The sequence below is a fragment of the Oncorhynchus kisutch genome, unplaced genomic scaffold (assembly GCF_002021735.2).
Source record: "Oncorhynchus kisutch isolate 150728-3 unplaced genomic scaffold, Okis_V2 scaffold1439, whole genome shotgun sequence".
NCBI classification, from domain to species: domain Eukaryota; kingdom Metazoa; phylum Chordata; class Actinopteri; order Salmoniformes; family Salmonidae; genus Oncorhynchus; species Oncorhynchus kisutch.
This window is the reverse complement of record NW_022263384.1, coordinates 1-17,876: the sequence shown is the minus strand read 5'-3', so window position 1 is coordinate 17,876 and position 17,876 is coordinate 1. Positions and strand designations below refer to the sequence as shown.

The 17,876-nt window shown below is 44.7% G+C and overlaps 1 protein-coding gene across 4 annotated transcripts; it reads right to left on the bottom strand.

Moving 5' to 3' along the window:
* Window positions 1–1,448: 1,448 nt before the first annotated feature.
* LOC109878907 (alpha-2-macroglobulin-like) lies at window positions 1,449–17,525 on the bottom strand. 4 transcript variants are annotated; one of them, XM_031818503.1, is made up of 36 exons: window positions 17,407–17,525; window positions 17,071–17,251; window positions 15,357–15,513; window positions 14,806–14,858; window positions 14,459–14,479; window positions 14,035–14,200; window positions 13,862–13,946; window positions 12,993–13,143; window positions 12,767–12,887; window positions 12,235–12,344; window positions 11,950–12,123; window positions 10,937–11,170; window positions 10,486–10,552; window positions 10,267–10,412; window positions 9,974–10,123; window positions 9,504–9,656; window positions 9,272–9,359; window positions 8,931–9,096; window positions 8,457–8,682; window positions 8,262–8,388; window positions 8,041–8,162; window positions 7,908–7,959; window positions 7,747–7,830; window positions 7,491–7,667; window positions 6,936–7,011; window positions 6,608–6,764; window positions 6,432–6,506; window positions 3,663–3,825; window positions 3,217–3,407; window positions 2,793–3,008; window positions 2,526–2,650; window positions 2,208–2,298; window positions 2,033–2,101; window positions 1,818–1,920; window positions 1,678–1,731; window positions 1,449–1,543 (listed from the first exon to the last, which is right to left on the bottom strand). In XM_031818503.1, the coding sequence occupies exons 1-35, from the start codon at window positions 17,490–17,492 to the stop codon at window positions 1,691–1,693; spliced, it is 4,404 nt and encodes a 1,467-aa protein (XP_031674363.1). In that variant the 5' UTR covers window positions 17,493–17,525; the 3' UTR covers window positions 1,449–1,543; window positions 1,678–1,690. The 4 variants fall into 4 exon arrangements, with proteins under 4 accessions (XP_031674363.1, XP_031674364.1, XP_031674365.1 ...); XM_031818504.1 differs by having other exon boundaries at window positions 8,931–9,093; XM_031818505.1 differs by having other exon boundaries at window positions 10,267–10,409.
* Between the last annotated feature and the right edge of the window lie 351 nt (window positions 17,526–17,876).

The following is a 17,876-nucleotide window of genomic DNA, read 5'->3' as shown; positions in this document are numbered from 1 at the left end:
TGACCACTGCCTTACTGGCTCCAACTGACTGTCAGGGTCCTAATCTGAGTTTATGGATAGAATACACTTGATATCATTGCACCCGTAACAGTGACCACTGAAGTGGGTTGATATTATCCATTAATATACATGCAACAACTTGAGTTACAGTTTATATAAGGAAAGCAGTCAATTGAAATAAATGAGGCCTGATCTATGATATCATGGGAGGGCATAGGCCCACCCACTGAGCCAGACAATCAGAGTGACCCCCCCCCCCCATGAAAAGGCTTTGCTACAGCCAGAAATACTCCAGTTTCATCAGCTGCCAGGTGGCTGGTCTCTGACGATCCTGCAGGTGAAGCCGGATGTGGAGTTCCTGGGCTGGCAAGATTACAATTCCTGGTCGTGAGGCCGGTTGGAAGTACTGGCACATTCTTTACAAATGACTTTTGATGCGGAAAACAGTAGAGAAATGACTTAATTATCTGGCAATAACTCTGGCAGACATTTCTGCAGTCAGCATGCCAATTGCACGCGCCCTCAACTTGACAGCTGTGGCATTGCGACAAATGCACATTTCAGAGCGGCCTCATTGTCCTCAGCACAAGGTGAACACGTGTCATCAGCCCCACCTGTCAAGTGGATGGGATAACCTTGGAAAAGTCCAAATGCTCAAATTTGTGCACAATTTGAGAGCTTTCTTTATGCGTATGGGACATTTCTGGGATCTTTTTTCAGCTCATGAAACATGGGAACAATTCACATGGTGATATGTTTGTTTTCACTATTGTTTAAGAATTCCTATGTACTGTCCAATCAAGAGGGCTTGCTAAATCTTCTGAACCGAAACATCTGGTATTGTACCGCCGTCGAAAGTAGAGTAATTGCTTCGTTTGACAGCTCAGCATGTACAGTAGTCAACCCAGAACATGTCTGTTCTGTCCCATTGTCAGGTCAGAAACACTGCTTTTGACAGCTACTCTTAATCCCAGTATGTTTGCATACTAAAGTCTATGAACGAGATGCGTGTTGTGTCGTCAGTAGGGCTCTAGAGTACCTGTTGGGTCGTCAGTAGGGCTCTAGAGTATCTGTTGGGTCGTCAATCTCATTGATTTGTGAGGCATTTACCACCACATCTGCCCTGCCCACACCATTCATCAGGAACTCATAACCAGGACTCAATATCTTGTAAGAAGTTTGTATCATTTAGTGGTAAAAAGTCCTGACCCATTCCCTGATGAGAAGCAGGCCTTCACAACTACAGGGGTCCATGTCACAGACTGAGGAACAAAAGATGAGAACCCAACATCTACACCATTGTACAGTTGGCGACCCTGATTAACAGCACAGATGGAAACTACACCGCCAGAGAGCTGCTCTGTTTACTGGACCCAATCACATTCCTTAAAATGTACCCCAGGATGAACACCACTGCCTCAATACTCAAAGACAAAAGGCTCCAGAAAGGGGTTCTAATGAAACACTTTATTTCCAGATCCATAGTTTTACTTCAGCACTTGAAAGACGTCTCAAGGGTTGCAGGTGTGACATCTTCTTCCATCTGTCAAGGAGCAAAGACATTTAATGAATCCTTTAGCAAACTGACCAGCATTTAGATTAAAGGAAGACTGGCTCCCTAAAATCATGTATAGTACACAATTCATCACCAATAACTACAGATTTCAAGTAGCTCACCAGTTTGGAACCCCTACTTGCAAGGGAAGACGTATTCTGTCTCAGCCTGGTCACCTGTAACCACAAGACAGCTTCGTCTCAGTAAATGAAAACAAGTTGACCAAATGTTCCTCAGAAGAGGGGCTAGTAGAGTAACTTACTTGGCTGGTAGTAGTCATAGATCTTGACCACTGCTGGCTTTAGATTCTGTACTGGGAGCTCCTGTATGATGTCCAGGGTGATGCGGAAAGGAAGTGATGTCAGCTGTTGGGAGAAAAACAAACATACGGGTCATTAAATGATCAAAGCAGAAGTTACTGTACATCAAAATATATTATGTTTAAATGAAGCGCCATGTGAATGGTTTTCACCTCACCTCTGTCAAGTACATTAACACATGGTCATCTTTGATATCAACACGAGCCACTTGACTTGAACCCCTCAGCTGTGAAGACAAGTCATTGATATTGCATGAACAAAGAACCGTCATCCTTAAACAAAAGGACACAGATGAGGCAAGACCTCCATGGATAAAGGGCCCAACAACTCACCCTCCCCAAAGAGTCTGGATCTGGAGAAAACCCAGAGAGCATTTTCAAATCCACTATAATCATATTGGTGGTGAGCTCCTTTCCATGATATCTGAGAAAGATGATTGACAACTGATTTTCATAATCAAATGCTTGGATTATTTTAGCCATAAAGACCAGATAAGCATTCTGACTGATCCAAGCCGAGGTACCAACCAGAAGGTCAATAACCTATGCACAGGTATAGCACTAATTCATTTTGGTCAAACCCATTCTGCAGATCACGCTCCAAGATGACACATTTCAAATAATTCATACAAATATGTCCTTCATTCTTACAGAGACTGGAGCTTCAGCGTGACTCTGGGTCTCAAAGACGTCCTGTTGCAGTCCACCTCTGGAGTCACCTGGATACTGAGCGTTGTGCTTCTGGTAGGAGTAGGGACGTTGTAGCGGAGCACCACCTGGGATAGAGAAGAGGAAGTCAGGGAAACCATCCTGTCCGAATACAAACATTTTATGAGCCAGAAGAAACAGCTTCCCTGTAATGTGTATTAAAGTGCATCTTGCGCCACAGGACTGGAGGAGAGATGCATATTCACTGACCTGCACTGAGGCACAAGCACTGCCCTGCACTTCAACGCTGTACTTCCCTTCTGTGTCCTGCAGCGCCCTCTCCTGGTACAGAAGCTTGTTGTTTTGGTTCACATGGAAGAGGCACCGGTCCCCACTGGGAGACCTTACCGTCACTGTGCTGGCTCCTCCTCTACTGAACACCCTGGTGGAGTAGAGAGCCAGGGCCTGGAGGGCCACCACCGTGTCCTAGACATGCACACCACAGGACAATCAGTTCAAAATGAAAAGAGACCATTTTGAAGGGTTGATTATTTTCCTCACATTGAACAGTTGCTCTATCAGTGGAAGGGAGCCTCACCAGGTTGGACATGAAGAACACATGCCCTGTGGTCTGATACAAGTCAATGTTTGTACTAGTGCCCCATTTCAGACCACTGGTGTTTAGGAAGTATACCTGGGTGGAAGAGAAGCCTCCGTAGGCGTTCTGCTGCCTCACCAGCCACCTGACGATGCGGGAGGCGTAGCCCAGGTCAGAGGTAGACCGAGAAGAGGCACTGAGGGACGCCAGCAGAACGTACGAGCTGATCTCCACCTCCAGGGAGGGTGAGGTCTCCGAGGAGGACTGGGACCAGTGCAGGAGACCCCCTGAGGGTTGAGGAGCACACACACACAAGAATAAGGACTAGCTTATTCATCCTAATACAGACTACACAATACAAAGTTCTGACCTCCCCAATTCATTTCCAAAACTATTTTAGGGTATTTTTTTCTTAACAATAATTTAAAGTTACTATTGTATTGGGCCCATCTGGAGTGCCAGATGGTTTGCACTTTTAGGAGTACTCCATTATCCAGGCATGCTCAATCAAGGCAAGACAGCGCTACCAGGATATAGCTCACCCTCTTGAAATGAGATGGTGTCGAGGTGCTGCAGAAGCCGGGCCCGTGTCTCCACGTCACCTGCCAGGGTGAAGGTGTAGGCCAGCAGAGCAGTAGCGTAGGTGTTGGACAAATCACTGGTGGAGTTCTTCAGGCAAGACAAGCTGTGGTCCACAACAGGATCCTAGAGCACAGAATGACAGCAGCACATTAAAAGCCAGCCTGGTCCCAGATCAGTTTGGACTGGGTTCCATTCAACTTGCTGTTCTGGGGCCTCAGGCAGTTCAAATTGTTGATTAGGGAACACTTTCTGCTGAGGAACGGGATTGTTTGTAAAGGGCATAATTTGTGTATATGCAGAGGTCCCCTGCTAAAAATAAACACCAACAGATCTGGGACCAGACTACAGCACATTTCCTTTCTCACTTTACAGTAGCAACATACCTTAAGGGAACATTTTGACAGTCGCCATATGGTTAGTGAGAAAGTCCATATTGCAAATATACGGTCCCTTACTAGACGTCCGAAAACGTTTGTAAAATTCACGGACGGAGTCGGGCCGTGCGGCAGGGCCGGATCTACCGGGAAGTCAAACGAACTCAGACATTCGGTTTCCGTTTGATAAAATAATCAAATTTGTCATTATTCCGCTGTCCCGGTAAATCCCACAAGAGGGCATAAGCAATCATATTGCAAATGTACAAAACATCACGAATCACAACGTGGCCTTCTCCTAAACGGAAATTATTTCAAAGCCGAAACTTGGTGAGCGTAGGTTTGGCATAATGGGCAGTTGGCCCCGAACAAGATGGCGTCTAGGCCTCAACGGTTCTTGAGTTATGGCCATTTTTCTGGGAAAAAAGGTCCAAAATTAAAATGAGCAAGTCAAGTCAAGGAGCCTCTGGTGTAAATAAAAAAAAGAACCAGCCATTTATCTATCGTAATTTAAGAGAAATCGTACAATGTCAAATTGGTGATGTTTTTTTTTTTTAAACAGTTACAGATCCAGTTGCAGGGTGTTCATACGAATCTTTTTAAAGTGTGCTGCGGAGCTCTGCGAGATTTGTGATTTTCTGAAATAACACTCACTAAACCCTCCGTAAATAACTCAGTTAAAACTCAGGATTCTGTAAAGGCATACCCCAATCAGGATATGAGTTTATTTATAGCTTCCTGTGCCAACCGGAAGTGCCTTAAATGGTGTCATATTGGCTGTTTCCAAGGGTTAGAAAGGTCAGATCTTTTCAAAACTTCATATGTGTGATTAGGCAACCCCCATGAACTGTAAATCAGTCATTTTTCCCATAACATTTCAAAGAAAAACTAAATCACACACAGCTTGGCAGGAGGGACCCATTGGGGTGCAAAGAGACAGACAGTGCCTGTATTAGTTAACCTTGTTGGAACTTTTAAAGAACCGTCAGACCTAGAGTTCCGAAACCTGTTCTAGACCGCAGGTCGATAGAGCCACGTAACTCACCACGCACTAGAAGGTTCTCGGACCGAGAAACAGCCTCGTACATTTGCAATGACTTCAATTCATTTTGACCATCACGAAAATGACAACATTTAGAAATGTCCCAGAGTCGCAAGACTAGGTGCATTGCGACCGCCTCGGCCCATATAGACGGACCCCAACGTTTTTGTCCGATAGCTCATTCAAGGACCCCGTAGCAAGGCATGGAAAACAGTGGATTTTCAGCACCAATTAGGGTCTTGCTCGGGCACCAAATGACCTATCGAGCCTGAAACTTGGGATTCTGAGTTGCCTCAGCTAGGACCCGCAGCTGGAACGTAACTACGTTTTTATTATGGTTTGAAGAGAAGGCGTTGTGAATTTTGGGCCAGCTCTGTAGTATGAGATAGTTGGCTACTAAACGATTTGGAAAAAGTGGGTTTGGTGTCAGAATGATATCTAATTGACTGATGGACAGTGACTTGCTGGTGACTACTGTCCATTTGCAATATGTTTAAACAGTGAGGTACCAGAATCACTGCCCAGCCATCAATTTTGCATTCCTGCAGGATTTTTTTAGCATGACAAATTCGTGATGGTAAATGCCCATTGAACCATATTGCAAATGCACAGTGAATTTGCAAAAGTGAGAAAACATAAACCAATAATGAAATCAACACAACGAGCGATCAATGCCCGGCCATCCTGTGTTCATCAGGCCAGTCAATTTGGCATTTCTGCAGGATTTTTGAGCATGTCAAATTAAGACATTTGGCCCCCAAAAAAAAGTTACTTTTGACTTCCTATGAAATCACATTGCAAATGGACAAAACATATGCACAAGTAAAAAATAAATAACAAATGACTAAAGTATGTTGATGAAGTCCTTATACATGTGTAATTGACACAAATCAAAAGAATTTCGAAAAACGATCCATTTTTTTTTCTCACTTTTTCAAAATGTTGCTTTTTGATGTTGACTTGTTGCATTTGCAATATGAAAAACCACAGTGGATTTTCAAAGTGTTACACCTGGCATTTGCCATATGGCATTTGCAATCAACGACGCCGAATTGAGCGGTATTGGACACCGTGTATATGGTTTGTCCAGTGCCAATAACTTCCCATTCATTTTTGTCCATTTCAGGGGGGTGTTCCCTTCCATATCTAAGCCCATTCTTTGTCATTTCATAGGCTACTAGCAGAGAAATTACTTCACTACGTCGTAGAAGCTGTAAATGACAGTTGATGTAAGACAGATTTCATACAGGAGGCTGAATGAGTTGCCTGTAATGACGGTGTGAGAAATGGTTCCACGGAGTGAAGCTACTTACCGTCACGGACATGTTGAGCTCCAGCATTGAAGCAGTGATGTAAGCCGTCAGTGTGACTTCATCCGTCACTCCACCCTAGAAAACAATGTCAAGACACCAACTGTATCTAGCCTGTTGAAATCAAACTACGGCCGGTCTGACGAAACAGACAACCAGTTTATTAGCAATATAAATACCTTCATTCGGTTGTTCAAGAGCTTCCCTAAAGTTCTGAAACAGCCATGTTGGCCTTGTTGACGGTCCAACCAAGTCTTGGATTGCTCCATCGTTGCCGGGTCAACATAGATGAAAGACTGGGCTTTGCCGAAGGATCTCAAGACAAAAGCAGTCAGCCTGAAGAAAGAAGTGGATTCATTTAAAAGCCCTGACATAATATCGTCAAGCTCCAAGTCATGACATCACACGTCAGCTGTCCTATCCATCGTCTCCATGCCAGAGATGCCATTTGATTGGTCAATACGTCATTGAAACTACCAGTAGGTGAAAAACAAGCCAAGTACTCACCAGGTGTTCCCCAAGCCTTGTCCAAACGTGCTGTACGCACCATCGGCATTCTTGTAGTTCAGCTGCCTTTGGTAACCTGCCGGTGGGTTTTTATCATCAACGGTGACCAAGCGCTTGTTCTATTCCCAGAGTTGTGCCCCAAACGGCTCCCTATATATCCACATCAGGGCTCTCCAACCCTGTTCATGGAGAGCTACTCTCCAACCAAGTTGTAATTAACCCCATTCAACCAGCTAATTATTAGAAGGGGAGCGAGATTAGGGTTGGAGTGAAAACCTACATACAGGACAGTAACAAGGTCGGAGAGTCCTGCCCTATGTAAGGAATAGGGTGCTATGAGACAGTGTCAATATTCTACCATCAAATGACTTCAGTAGAAAACCATGTGTTGGGTCAGTGATATCATCTGTTATGCAGCTCCGCCGTTACCATGACAGCAGGGTACACCGTGGAGAAACACTTTAAAATAGAAAACAAAATTCTCTAATTGGACAAATCCAGCCCGGTTTGTGGATTTGGCATCTAATCAAGACAGATTTTAAGGGACTCTCCTACCACTAGTGAGGAACTTGGTGGCCTTTTCTAGGATGGCTGGCGTGAGCTGCTCTGTGTTCCTCAGGTACTCCAGGATGTAGATATTGGGGGAGAGCAGGGCCATATTCTGCTCCCCACACCCATACGGCATCTGCAACAGTCCATCCAGGTTGTTGAGGGCCCGACCCAGGATGTCCCCTACAGAGAAAAAAGGGACTTCTGTTACAGCAAACAGCAGCATCGTCACTTCCCACCACTACACAATGGTTTATTTTACCCAGAACTGAGAGGGAAATCCTAGCAGAGCCATCCACCACATTCTGGGGAAGTTGCAGTTCCACCTCCTCCGTCAGAGCTTCTCCTGTGGACACAAAGAGGAGCTGAATGAAGATGATCACGTCAACCACCGTGAACATTCAACGTTGATTCATTACTGACCAGTAGGACACAGCAACCAGTTGTAGGTGTGGCTCTTCTCTGTTCCCTCAGCCTGGAGGAGGAGAGGGATTCATTTCAGAGGCAGTATCTGTGCTACCTAACGTTAGTTCTCCCACAGCAGTACACTACATACCTTCACCAGCAGGCTCCGTGTGACTGTGTCAACGCGTCCTCTCTCCGGTACGTTCACAACCCCATTGTCACACGCAGTCTGGGACCGGACAGCCTCCGCACTAACAGACACGTTCAAAACCCCTACACACAGTACAGCGCAGGTTACACAACATCCAATACGGTGACAGTACACAACTCAGGTTGACATGCATTCTGCCGTTTGAACAGATGAAGACTAACCCAGGACAGAGGGGGCCATTGTCCAACTGAAGGTCTTTCGTCCATTGGCACACAAGCACGAGGAGTCCTGGACATCACGCAAGGGTGTGAGAGTGTAGTCCGAGGAAAGAGCTGGAGTCACAGAAACCTGCCAAAGAGGAACACGGCGTAAGATAACAATACAACTCAAGAAACCATCCTGGTGCAGTGTCGTACCATGATGCACTTGGAGAGGTAGTTAAACACAGTGGCCTTCAGCTCAAAGTGCTCTCCCCGGATGACTGAGTAGGGCAGGGTGAGCTCCAGGAAGAAGGGCTGGAAGACCGTGAGCTCCACCAGAGGAGCCAGACCGAAGCCACTGGGGGCCAGGCAGAAGACCTCAGTCTCCCAGGTGGTGATGGTGTCTGGGACTGTCAGGGGGACATCTAAAGATCCAGACTCCCTGGAATACAGAGGTCAGAGTTCAAACAGAAATCCACCACGTGTGTCTCATTTCAACACAGTTTGTTGTTACAAATGCATTTAAGCTTTATCTAACCAGGGACACCCATTGAGGTCAAAGGGTCTTTCCTAAGAGAAAGCTGGCCTACAGAGGTTCAGGTTCCTAATCTACACCACTACTGTTTGGATACGAGGCAAGAGCTAAGAGGGCTTTCACCAGAGGTCGGCCTCACTCTGCAGAGCACTTACCCAACTTCCACAAGGTCCCAAATCCATGTCTCAGGGAAGAATGTACGGACCGTCTGTATGGGTGGCGGAGGTGGAGCGGCAAGTCCACCAGCCACAGCCATTTCAAGTCTAGGACCCGCTGATCCAGGCCTAGCCGATCCAGGCCTAGCCATTAGGCTGTAAGCTACTACCAACACAAAACATGGCCATTAGTGTCAAGTTAAAAATAGACTGAATGCTGCTGGGCTCAGTGAGTGCATGCAGTGTTTAGACCAGGCTTTGTTATTCTAGCAAAAGGTCATCCATAACCCAAGATTCATTAGACTTGGCAATGAGAATAAGGGTTGGTAAGGACATCTCACCATAGGAGCGATAGTACTGGTTCCCCTGGTAACTGAGGCAGGAAGGTACTCTTATATCCAGGTTAGTCGCTAGCTTCAATCCCAGTGTCTAGAAATAGCAGAACCAATTTAGTAATAAAAGTCAGTTTGTCATTCTATTAAGTTTAACACATTGTAACAGTACGGTGACTGATTCTTCCCAGAAAGAAGAAAAAGAGGCTTCAAGTTGAGAAAACAGGGCAGAAATATTTACCTGAAAAACTGCATAAGGATCATTTGTCTGCTCAGACGGTCCATATGGGTGTGGTATTATGGATCTCCTTGGTCGAACGCGTAAACATGCTACTGGATCTTCAAGCTCGTAGGGAATATAGGTCATTTCCTTGACCGGTAACAAATCAAATATCTGGAAAGGGACAACAGGGAGGTGTGAAATTACCTTGTTCATTGGGGACCAAACAGAACAGACTGAAACGACTACTTGGGGAAACACTCCATTTTGTTGTCCATTGCTAAACGTTCAACAAGGAGGTGCTTTCCAGTTACTGAGAGGCAATAGAAAGTGGGCCTCAAGCCAGAGAATGAGTCCCATCACATTTGATAAAAGCTCCCTACAGTGAACAGATCCACTCCATGTCTGCTGTAGTCACTGGTTGTATTCCCAGCACCACCAAAACAGTAGGTATGGTGGTACCACTTGTTCACTTCAGTGAGCCGTGTTACCTTGTCAGCATCCAGCCTCTTCCCTGGCTCCATGATGCCAACACTCTGGTCAACAGCACTGAGGCCACAGAGGGAACCGGGCCGGGCCGAGAGATGCAGGGTGTTCTCCTCCCCTGGGACAGCGTTGGAGGGAGAGAACTCCACCAACACCTGGCAGACACAGATCCCATTACTCCAGGTATGATACAGTCTGCATGGAAATACTGGACACCTTTCATAAAAGGACAACAATGTTTGTGATGTACAGTCACTGGGGATATGCCAGACTCCTCCACACACACACACACACACACCTTGTTCCTGAAGCATTTCTCAGTGGGGAAGTTCATGCTGTGGGCGATGACAGTCTCACTGGGTAGCATACTGTACACCAGGAGCTGAACCACCGGCGCCATCTCTGGGACCACTGCCAACGTCAAGGTGACGTCACCCTCAGCTACTGCAACGCAAGAGCAGGTCACTCATTAAGCACCTTCCAGAACGTTCAGAATCACTTCATGAAATTCACTCACCAGGACTGTCCTGCTGCACAGTAACATTGATGTGTCCATGCTGAACTATGACCCCTCTGGACAAGGCCTGGAGGGAAAGGAAACAGTTCTCAGCAAGAGTGGAAACGTTGCAACCTGGACTCACGGGGTTGACGTAACACGGTTAACAAATCCAGGACTCCAATTAGTATGATACGTTAGCACCTATTCATTTGTGGATGCCCATCATCCATTTTATATAGGTTATGAATTTGATAAATGTATTATTTATAGATTACGAATTCCTATTTGTAACATGAGCTAGGTTGGGTTACAGTGGTTGATTAGGAGTATTGGTGTAGTTTAGGAACATCCTTCCTTTGAAAGTGTGGCTCGGGCCTGAAATGATCCTGGTCAAAAGGAGTGCAAATAGGAAATATGGTGCTGTTTGAGAGGCACCATGGGTTTGCAGGTTGTTCCTGGTTCTACTCACCAGGTAGAGGACAGCCACAGAGCCCTTTGGGACAGTCTCCCCTACGATGGCATAGCGGATGGTGATCGACACCGCCTGCCCACACGCCAGTGGTTTCTCCACCTTCTGAATAGCCAGGGAGCTGGACGGTTTAATGTCAGGGGCAGCGGGCTGGATCAGCGAGAGTAGGTGTTGCCCTCTGTTGAAATAGGGGACCCTGTATCCTGGGTACTCCACTTGTGGGGTGTCGCTCACCTGGAAAGGAACAAAAGGAATAGTAACTAAAGGCCCAATCCTAAATCAACCCCTTGAGCCCGTCCTATATACAGTGGGGATCTGAGAGGATGACAGGAAGCAATATGGTAACAGATCCACCTTACTTCCACCTAGCCTGTTAAGGTCATGACCTCTGGGCATCGTTTCCCCAACAGTCCTGGGGACCCCAAGCGGTGCACGTTTTGGTTCCCCCGTCACAGGAATGTCATAATTCCTATCTCTGTTTAAGAATTTCTAAGATTCTTATTTGTATAAAATAGACAGGGACCAGTCTCCTCAAAATTAGATGATAGTATTTATTCTCGGAGCTCGCTGCCATGAAACCACAAACAGTTTATATACTAAATATGACGCCATAGGTTATAAAATGTCTTTCCTCCTATGACCAGGACAGAACAGGTTCAAAAGTTTATTCCAACCCACTAGCTCACTCACTCCAGACACACACTTATCCAGATTAACTTCTGGAATCTTCACCTTCATCCATCACTATTTAGAAGACTTTTCCATTATCTGGAACTCTCTATCTTATCTAAACATCCCAGAGCTAAGTTGAGTCGGTTCAACCATAGGTTAACGACCCTTTTTGCTTGCTTAAAAAGCCACAATCCTTCCTTATGAATTGACATTATTAATCAGATATAATAAAGAGTATAAGTTTAATTAGTTATAGTTCTATTTAAAATGTAGATATTGTTTAGTCCCAGACACTGGCATCGAGTATAAAGTCTCTCAAACCTAGAAGGAATCATACTTACTACGAGGTTAATATTCTCTTTGGGCAGACTGGTTGTGTTGACGGAGAACCTGGCAATACCACGACTGTCCGTGGTTAGGTTCTGTAGTCGTAGATATGAGGACCAGCCTTTCTCCTCGAACAGGTAGACTAACATGTCAGAGATGGGTGTGTTGTTATATCGAACAGCATTTATCTGAAGAAAAAGGGGGGTGTTGTATGAATGAAGTGACACCACATACTGGTAGTTCAGGAAGCAGGACAAACCAAGCATACACAATGCAACAGGAACACCATTTGGACTTACCTTGCCTTCGATAATTGATCCATGCTCATAGATTTGGGGCGTGTCAACAAATGTGAATTCTCCAATCACATAGGAGAGCTCTACATTTTTTTCCTCAGACAGTGTAATACCTGTCAAATGAAAACAAATATGGTTTTATTTCACAATACAGAAACTGAATTGCAGTGCAGCTTCCACAGAATATTAAAACAGCATTACATAAAACCCTGCTGCAGCACCAACGGTCAAAAAGCTCTTTCTTACAAAACCTTGAGCCAACGCAGAGTAACCCAAACTCAGTTCTGGGGACCCCCCCTGGGTGCACCTTGTAGTTTCTTGCCCTGGCACTCCAGCTGATTCAAATCAAAACTACATTATGAGATGGTTATTTCAGTCAGCTGTGTAGCGCTCGGGCAAAAACCAAAACATGAACCCAGGGGGAACCCCAGGACAGTTAGGCAATAGTTACGTCGCCATCAGCTGAAGTGAAATGAAGGGTTTGTCTTGAGTCAACAACATGATGCATCTCATAATGATTGTGATGAGGACTTGCCTGTCCCCTCCTCCTGTACTTCTGCATGGACACTAAACACGTCTCCCAGCAATTTCTCTCCTGCATTCTTTGTGAAAAGTGCCATGTTGAAGACACAAGAAGCACAGCCAGTATGGTCCATCTAGGAAAAGCAAGCAGAACCACACATAAAAACAGATTTAAATCCCATTCAAAATGTAATAGGTTGGTAAAAACAGCACTACTCGTTTTAGGAAAGCATACAGACCTCTATTGACTCTTTGTGGCATGGAGGTGTGTAATCAGGAACTCCTTGTGGATTTCGCTCATCAATTGTTATTGGTATCACTGCATTGTCCACCAAAGGTCGGCACAACTTGACCCCTGCTTTACCAGGTACAGGCTGCCCATACGTGTATCTGATTTCAATTCACAACAAGACAAGTGTCAATTTCCTACATCCAGTTACCATATTAAAAACATAAGACCTAAAGGCTTCAAGTCAGGCGTTTAACACGGTCAATGAATCTGGACCTGTATTCATAGAGCCTCAGAACGGGATCAGTTTTAACTATAGATCATAATGAACAAGGTCACATGTCAGGCTGGGACCTGATCCTAGAACTGCCATCCTAATTTGAGATGCTTTATGACCGAAGAACCAGCTGTTCATGTGATTGCCACTAACAAATCTCAGGGATCCTAGCAGCAGTAGCACTATAGGTCTTCAATTAGCATGGGTCATTAATGCAGACCACATGCATATTTAAATAAGTGTATTATGTCAAATGAAGCTACAGTACTAGCAGAGGCTGCTGCCTACAGACTTGACATCATTGGAATACTAGTCACTAATAATGCTTACATACCTTGCATTACTCATCTCATATGTTTATAGTGTATTCTATACCTCTGACATTGATCATCTATCGCTGCACCCGCAACATGAACCAATAAAATGTTATTTACTTGTATTTTCAAATCCTTCATTTGAAACGTGAAAGTAAATGTAATACTTCTAATAGTAGTTGAACCCAGGTCTGCCTTCACGTAATGAGATAATTAATGACATGTAGTGGAGTTAGACATCACCTTGTAACTACAGTACATTGCAAATCACCAATAGTGTTTACTCACTCTGCACACACTTTCACTTCATACTCTTCTTGAACAACGCTGATCTTGTCAGTGAGGTTCATTTTGATCTCAAACTTGGGCAAAACTACAGATAAAAAGAACAGCAGTCAACTCCAGAACGTTCCAGGATTGTGATGCAACATTACCGAGCATGAAAGAGAAACTCAACCTACCATACTGTTCTACCTTGAAGTTGTGGTAGATTTTCTCTTCACCAATCCACACTACAATGGTATAGGATCCTACAGGTGCTTCAGAGTTCAGGGGGTGAGAAAGCTGCAGAATGTTGCCACTGGATGTAGTGTTGACCCACTGTCCAATCCGGTTGTGATTAACATCCTGTTGGTTCATAGGAAGGGGCATGTTCAGCAGGACACAACGTTGTGGAAAGTTCACAACGGTATACAGGACAAGGAGTCAGTTCTATCTGCAACATTCATCTACCGAAGAGGGCCCAGATTACACACAACGCTGATTGGAAGTATTTAGCCATCTTCTACAGTAGGTGGATATGAGGACCTAGCTAGCAGGGGGAGTCATAATGCTGCAGTCTTTACACGGACAGTCAACATAAAGTTACACCAACAAGGATCTTACCTCAAGTTCCACAATGTTGTACTGTGAAGGGCAAAGACAAGAGATGGGCGTCATGTTTCATTAAGAACTCCAATGCCAAAACGGAGCATAGCTGTCTACAGCTACTAGACAGGTGATTGGCTTGGTCACTTAACGTAAACATCACATGTAACATTTGCAATTCAATCTCAGGAAAAGATGATCCCATACATTCCAATCTGACCTATACGAATGGAAGCCTCATGTCATGGCTGTACATAATACCAGACTGCTATGTCCATCACAGTATTGTGACACTTCTGCATCTTGGATTGAAATAGTAGAGACTGAACTAAAATACTATTGTCAATCGTATATTTTCAACTCACCAGCTGATTGACGGGGCTAAAATGGGTATCCAAGGTGACGACTCTAAAAAGCACTGTAAACAGCCAACGACAAGACGACAAACACAATGAGAATATTAGAAGCATAATTCCAAGGATTCCCAGAAATACTGGTTGAGGATTTCCAGCCTGATTCCAGTGTACATATCCTGAGTGAACCCAGGGGGATTTACTGCATCTGCACCACATTCCTGAACAACGAGGCTCTTCAGATGTCTACCGTTTCCCTCTACAATCCTCATAAGCCACGCATGACGTTAGAACATAGTGGACGGGACCAGACTGGGGAAGAGCATTGCCAGCAATGATGGTGTTCTTTTCTACACAATTATTGCCTGATGCATTTCAAACAATACTTCATTGTAATACTGTTATAGCCTCAAATAAACAAAGGGAGCACGGTGGGGTCGTGGATAACTGTTGATGTCAAAATGGGGTCAGGGGCCCAAAAAGGTCAAAGCCCCGGAGTAAACCATTACAGAACATGCCAACACCTAATTGGCCTGTTTCTTAGCAACCAGACTAAACATTACCCGTTTGTCCTGGGTTGTAGATTGGTTTGTCCGTTTGGATGAACGTCACGGGGCTGTAGGGTTTGATCATGACCCTTCTCTCCTCTGTTGATAGGAATGTTTCTCCTCGAACCTCCACCTTAAAGTTCTGCACTTTGTCGCTATTCACACGAGGGGCCTGTCAGGGACGGAAACAGGGCAACGCCGGTGAACAAACGGACCGATAACATAGGACATTCAAATGTGGTGCCGTGTGGCCCAGTTGGTAAGAGCGTGCCACTAGCCACTTCAAGGTAGAGCGTTTAACTCCTGCAGGGATCCCATTATGCATTCAGCCTACTGTAAGTTACAGACAGTGGGGCAAAGAAGTATTTCTAGTCAGCCACCAATTGTGCAAGTTCTCCCACTTAAAAAGGAGAGGCCTGTAATTTTCATCATAGGTACACTTCAACTATGACAGACAAAATGAGAATTTATTTTCTCCAGAAAAATCACATTGTAGGATTTGTAATTGTTTGAACTTGTTATCAGTATAAAAAAAAGACACCTGTCCACAACCTCAAAAAGTCACACTCCAAACTCCACTATGGCCAAGACCAAAGAGCTGTCAAAGGACACCAGAAACAAAATTGTAGACCTGCACCAGGCTGGGAAGACTGAATCTGCAATAGGTAAGTAGCTTGGTTTGAAGAAATCAACTGTGGGAGCAATTATTAGGAAATGGAAGACATACAAGACCACTGATAATCTCCCTCGATCTGGGGCTCCATGCAAGATCTCACTAGAGAGCATTTGGATGATCCAGAAGAAGAGAATGTCATATGGTCAGATGAAACCAAATATAACTTTTTGGTAAAAACTCAACTCGTCATGTTTGGAGGACAAAGAATGCTGAGTTGCATCCAAACCTACTGTGAAGCATGGGGGTGGAAACATCATGCGTTGGGGCTGTTTTTCTGCAAAGGGACCAGGACGACTGATCCGTGTAAAGGAAAGAATGAATGAGGCCATGCATCGTGAAAAACCTCCTTCCATCAGCAAGGGCATTGAGGATGAAACGTGGCTGGGTCTTTCAGCATGACAATGATCCCAAACACACCGCCCGGGCAACGAAGGAGTGGCTTCGTAAGAAGCATTTCAAGGTCCTGGAGTGGCCTAGCCAGTCTCCAGATCTCAACCCCATAGAAAATCTTGAGGGAGTTGGAAGTCCGTGTTGCCCAGCAACAGCCCCAAAACATCACTGCTCTAGAGGAGATCTGCATGGAGGAATGGGCCAAAATACCAGCAACAGTGTGTGAAAACCTTGTCAAATGTTTTCTGTAAGTCTTCACCTCTGTCATTGCCAACAAAGGGTATATAACAAAGTATTGAGATAAATAAACTTTTGTTATTGACCAAATACTTTCCACCATCATTTGCAAATAAATTCATTAAAAATCCTACAATGTGATTTTCTTTCCTTATTTTGTTTGTCATAGTTGAAGTGTACCTATGATGAAAATTACAGGCCTCTCCTTTTTAAGTGGCTGACTGTATATAACTTGTCTCAATAGTATATACTAGCATTCAATCAAAACCTGGTACAAATTGGAAGAAAAGTTCTGGTAGGCCACCACTGACATTTCCCATAAAATAAGCTGGCATTGCACAAAGAACCTAAGCGATGCATCAAAGCTGAGCAGTACAGTCCACTCTTAATGGAATGGTTCTGGAAGTCCACCAGTGCTGGGCTGACCTGAAACTGGAAACAGCGGTGAAACTCTTGGTCAGAACTCTGGTGGAGAAGTCTCTTGTTCTGCCCGTCGGCCATCAGAGATACGGTCATGACCAGGGTCTCGTTGGGCTGCAGAAGGCTGGCACAAAGCTTGGCCTCTGAGCCTGCCTGGATCACTGCAGGAACGGCTACCATGTAAACCCTACAGAGAACACACCCGGCAACAGGAAAATCAGTACATCTCTAAACCCAAAGCCAGTTGAAATATACAAGAGGGGATAAAGATCTGCAGAAAGGGTAGGTGAAAAATTGCTCTCAAAAGTCTGATCACTAAATTCTAACTGCAGATGGACTTACGGTCTTGGAGTCTCTTGACAGACACAAAGCCAGTGAATGCAGGCAAAGAGTATCCATCTCCAAACCTGAAGCCCAGGAAGAACCATGACTAAAGGAGAAAAATAAAATCACCAAGTCTGTTATGACCCAGTATTCCTACTGCACAGTATACAGGTTGTGTCTAGATGGGATCCAGATTGCCAATTGACTTCACCTATAAGGTTAGAGCTTCCACAGCAGTTAGGAGATATAGGTTAAGGGTTGGCTAATAAAATACAATTGAATTTAAAATTCTTTCCTGGGCACTGCAAACCATGCACTCCATTTCAGAAGCATCTACCCACTGACATACCACCAGACAGGGAGAAGCTTCCCCAAACAGGTCTCAGACCTTTTGTACGCATATATATTACATTTGTATTCGTGGATGTACATCCATTTCATATATGTTAAAAATAGACATCTTACAAATTCCATGTGTTGTGGCCAAC

Coding starts and splice junctions, on each gene's coding strand:
- LOC109878907 (XM_031818503.1), bottom strand. CDS start 17,492: ATGGTTCTTCCTGGGCTTCAGGTTTGGAGATGGATACTCTTTGCCTGC. Junction 17,252..17,406: donor TGTCAAGAGACTCCAAGACC/GTAAGTCCATCT, acceptor TGTTCTCTGTAG/GGTTTACATGGTAGCCGTTC. Junction 2,299..2,525: donor ACGCTGAAGCTCCAGTCTCT/GTAAGAATGAAG, acceptor CATCTTTCTCAG/ATATCATGGAAAGGAGCTCA.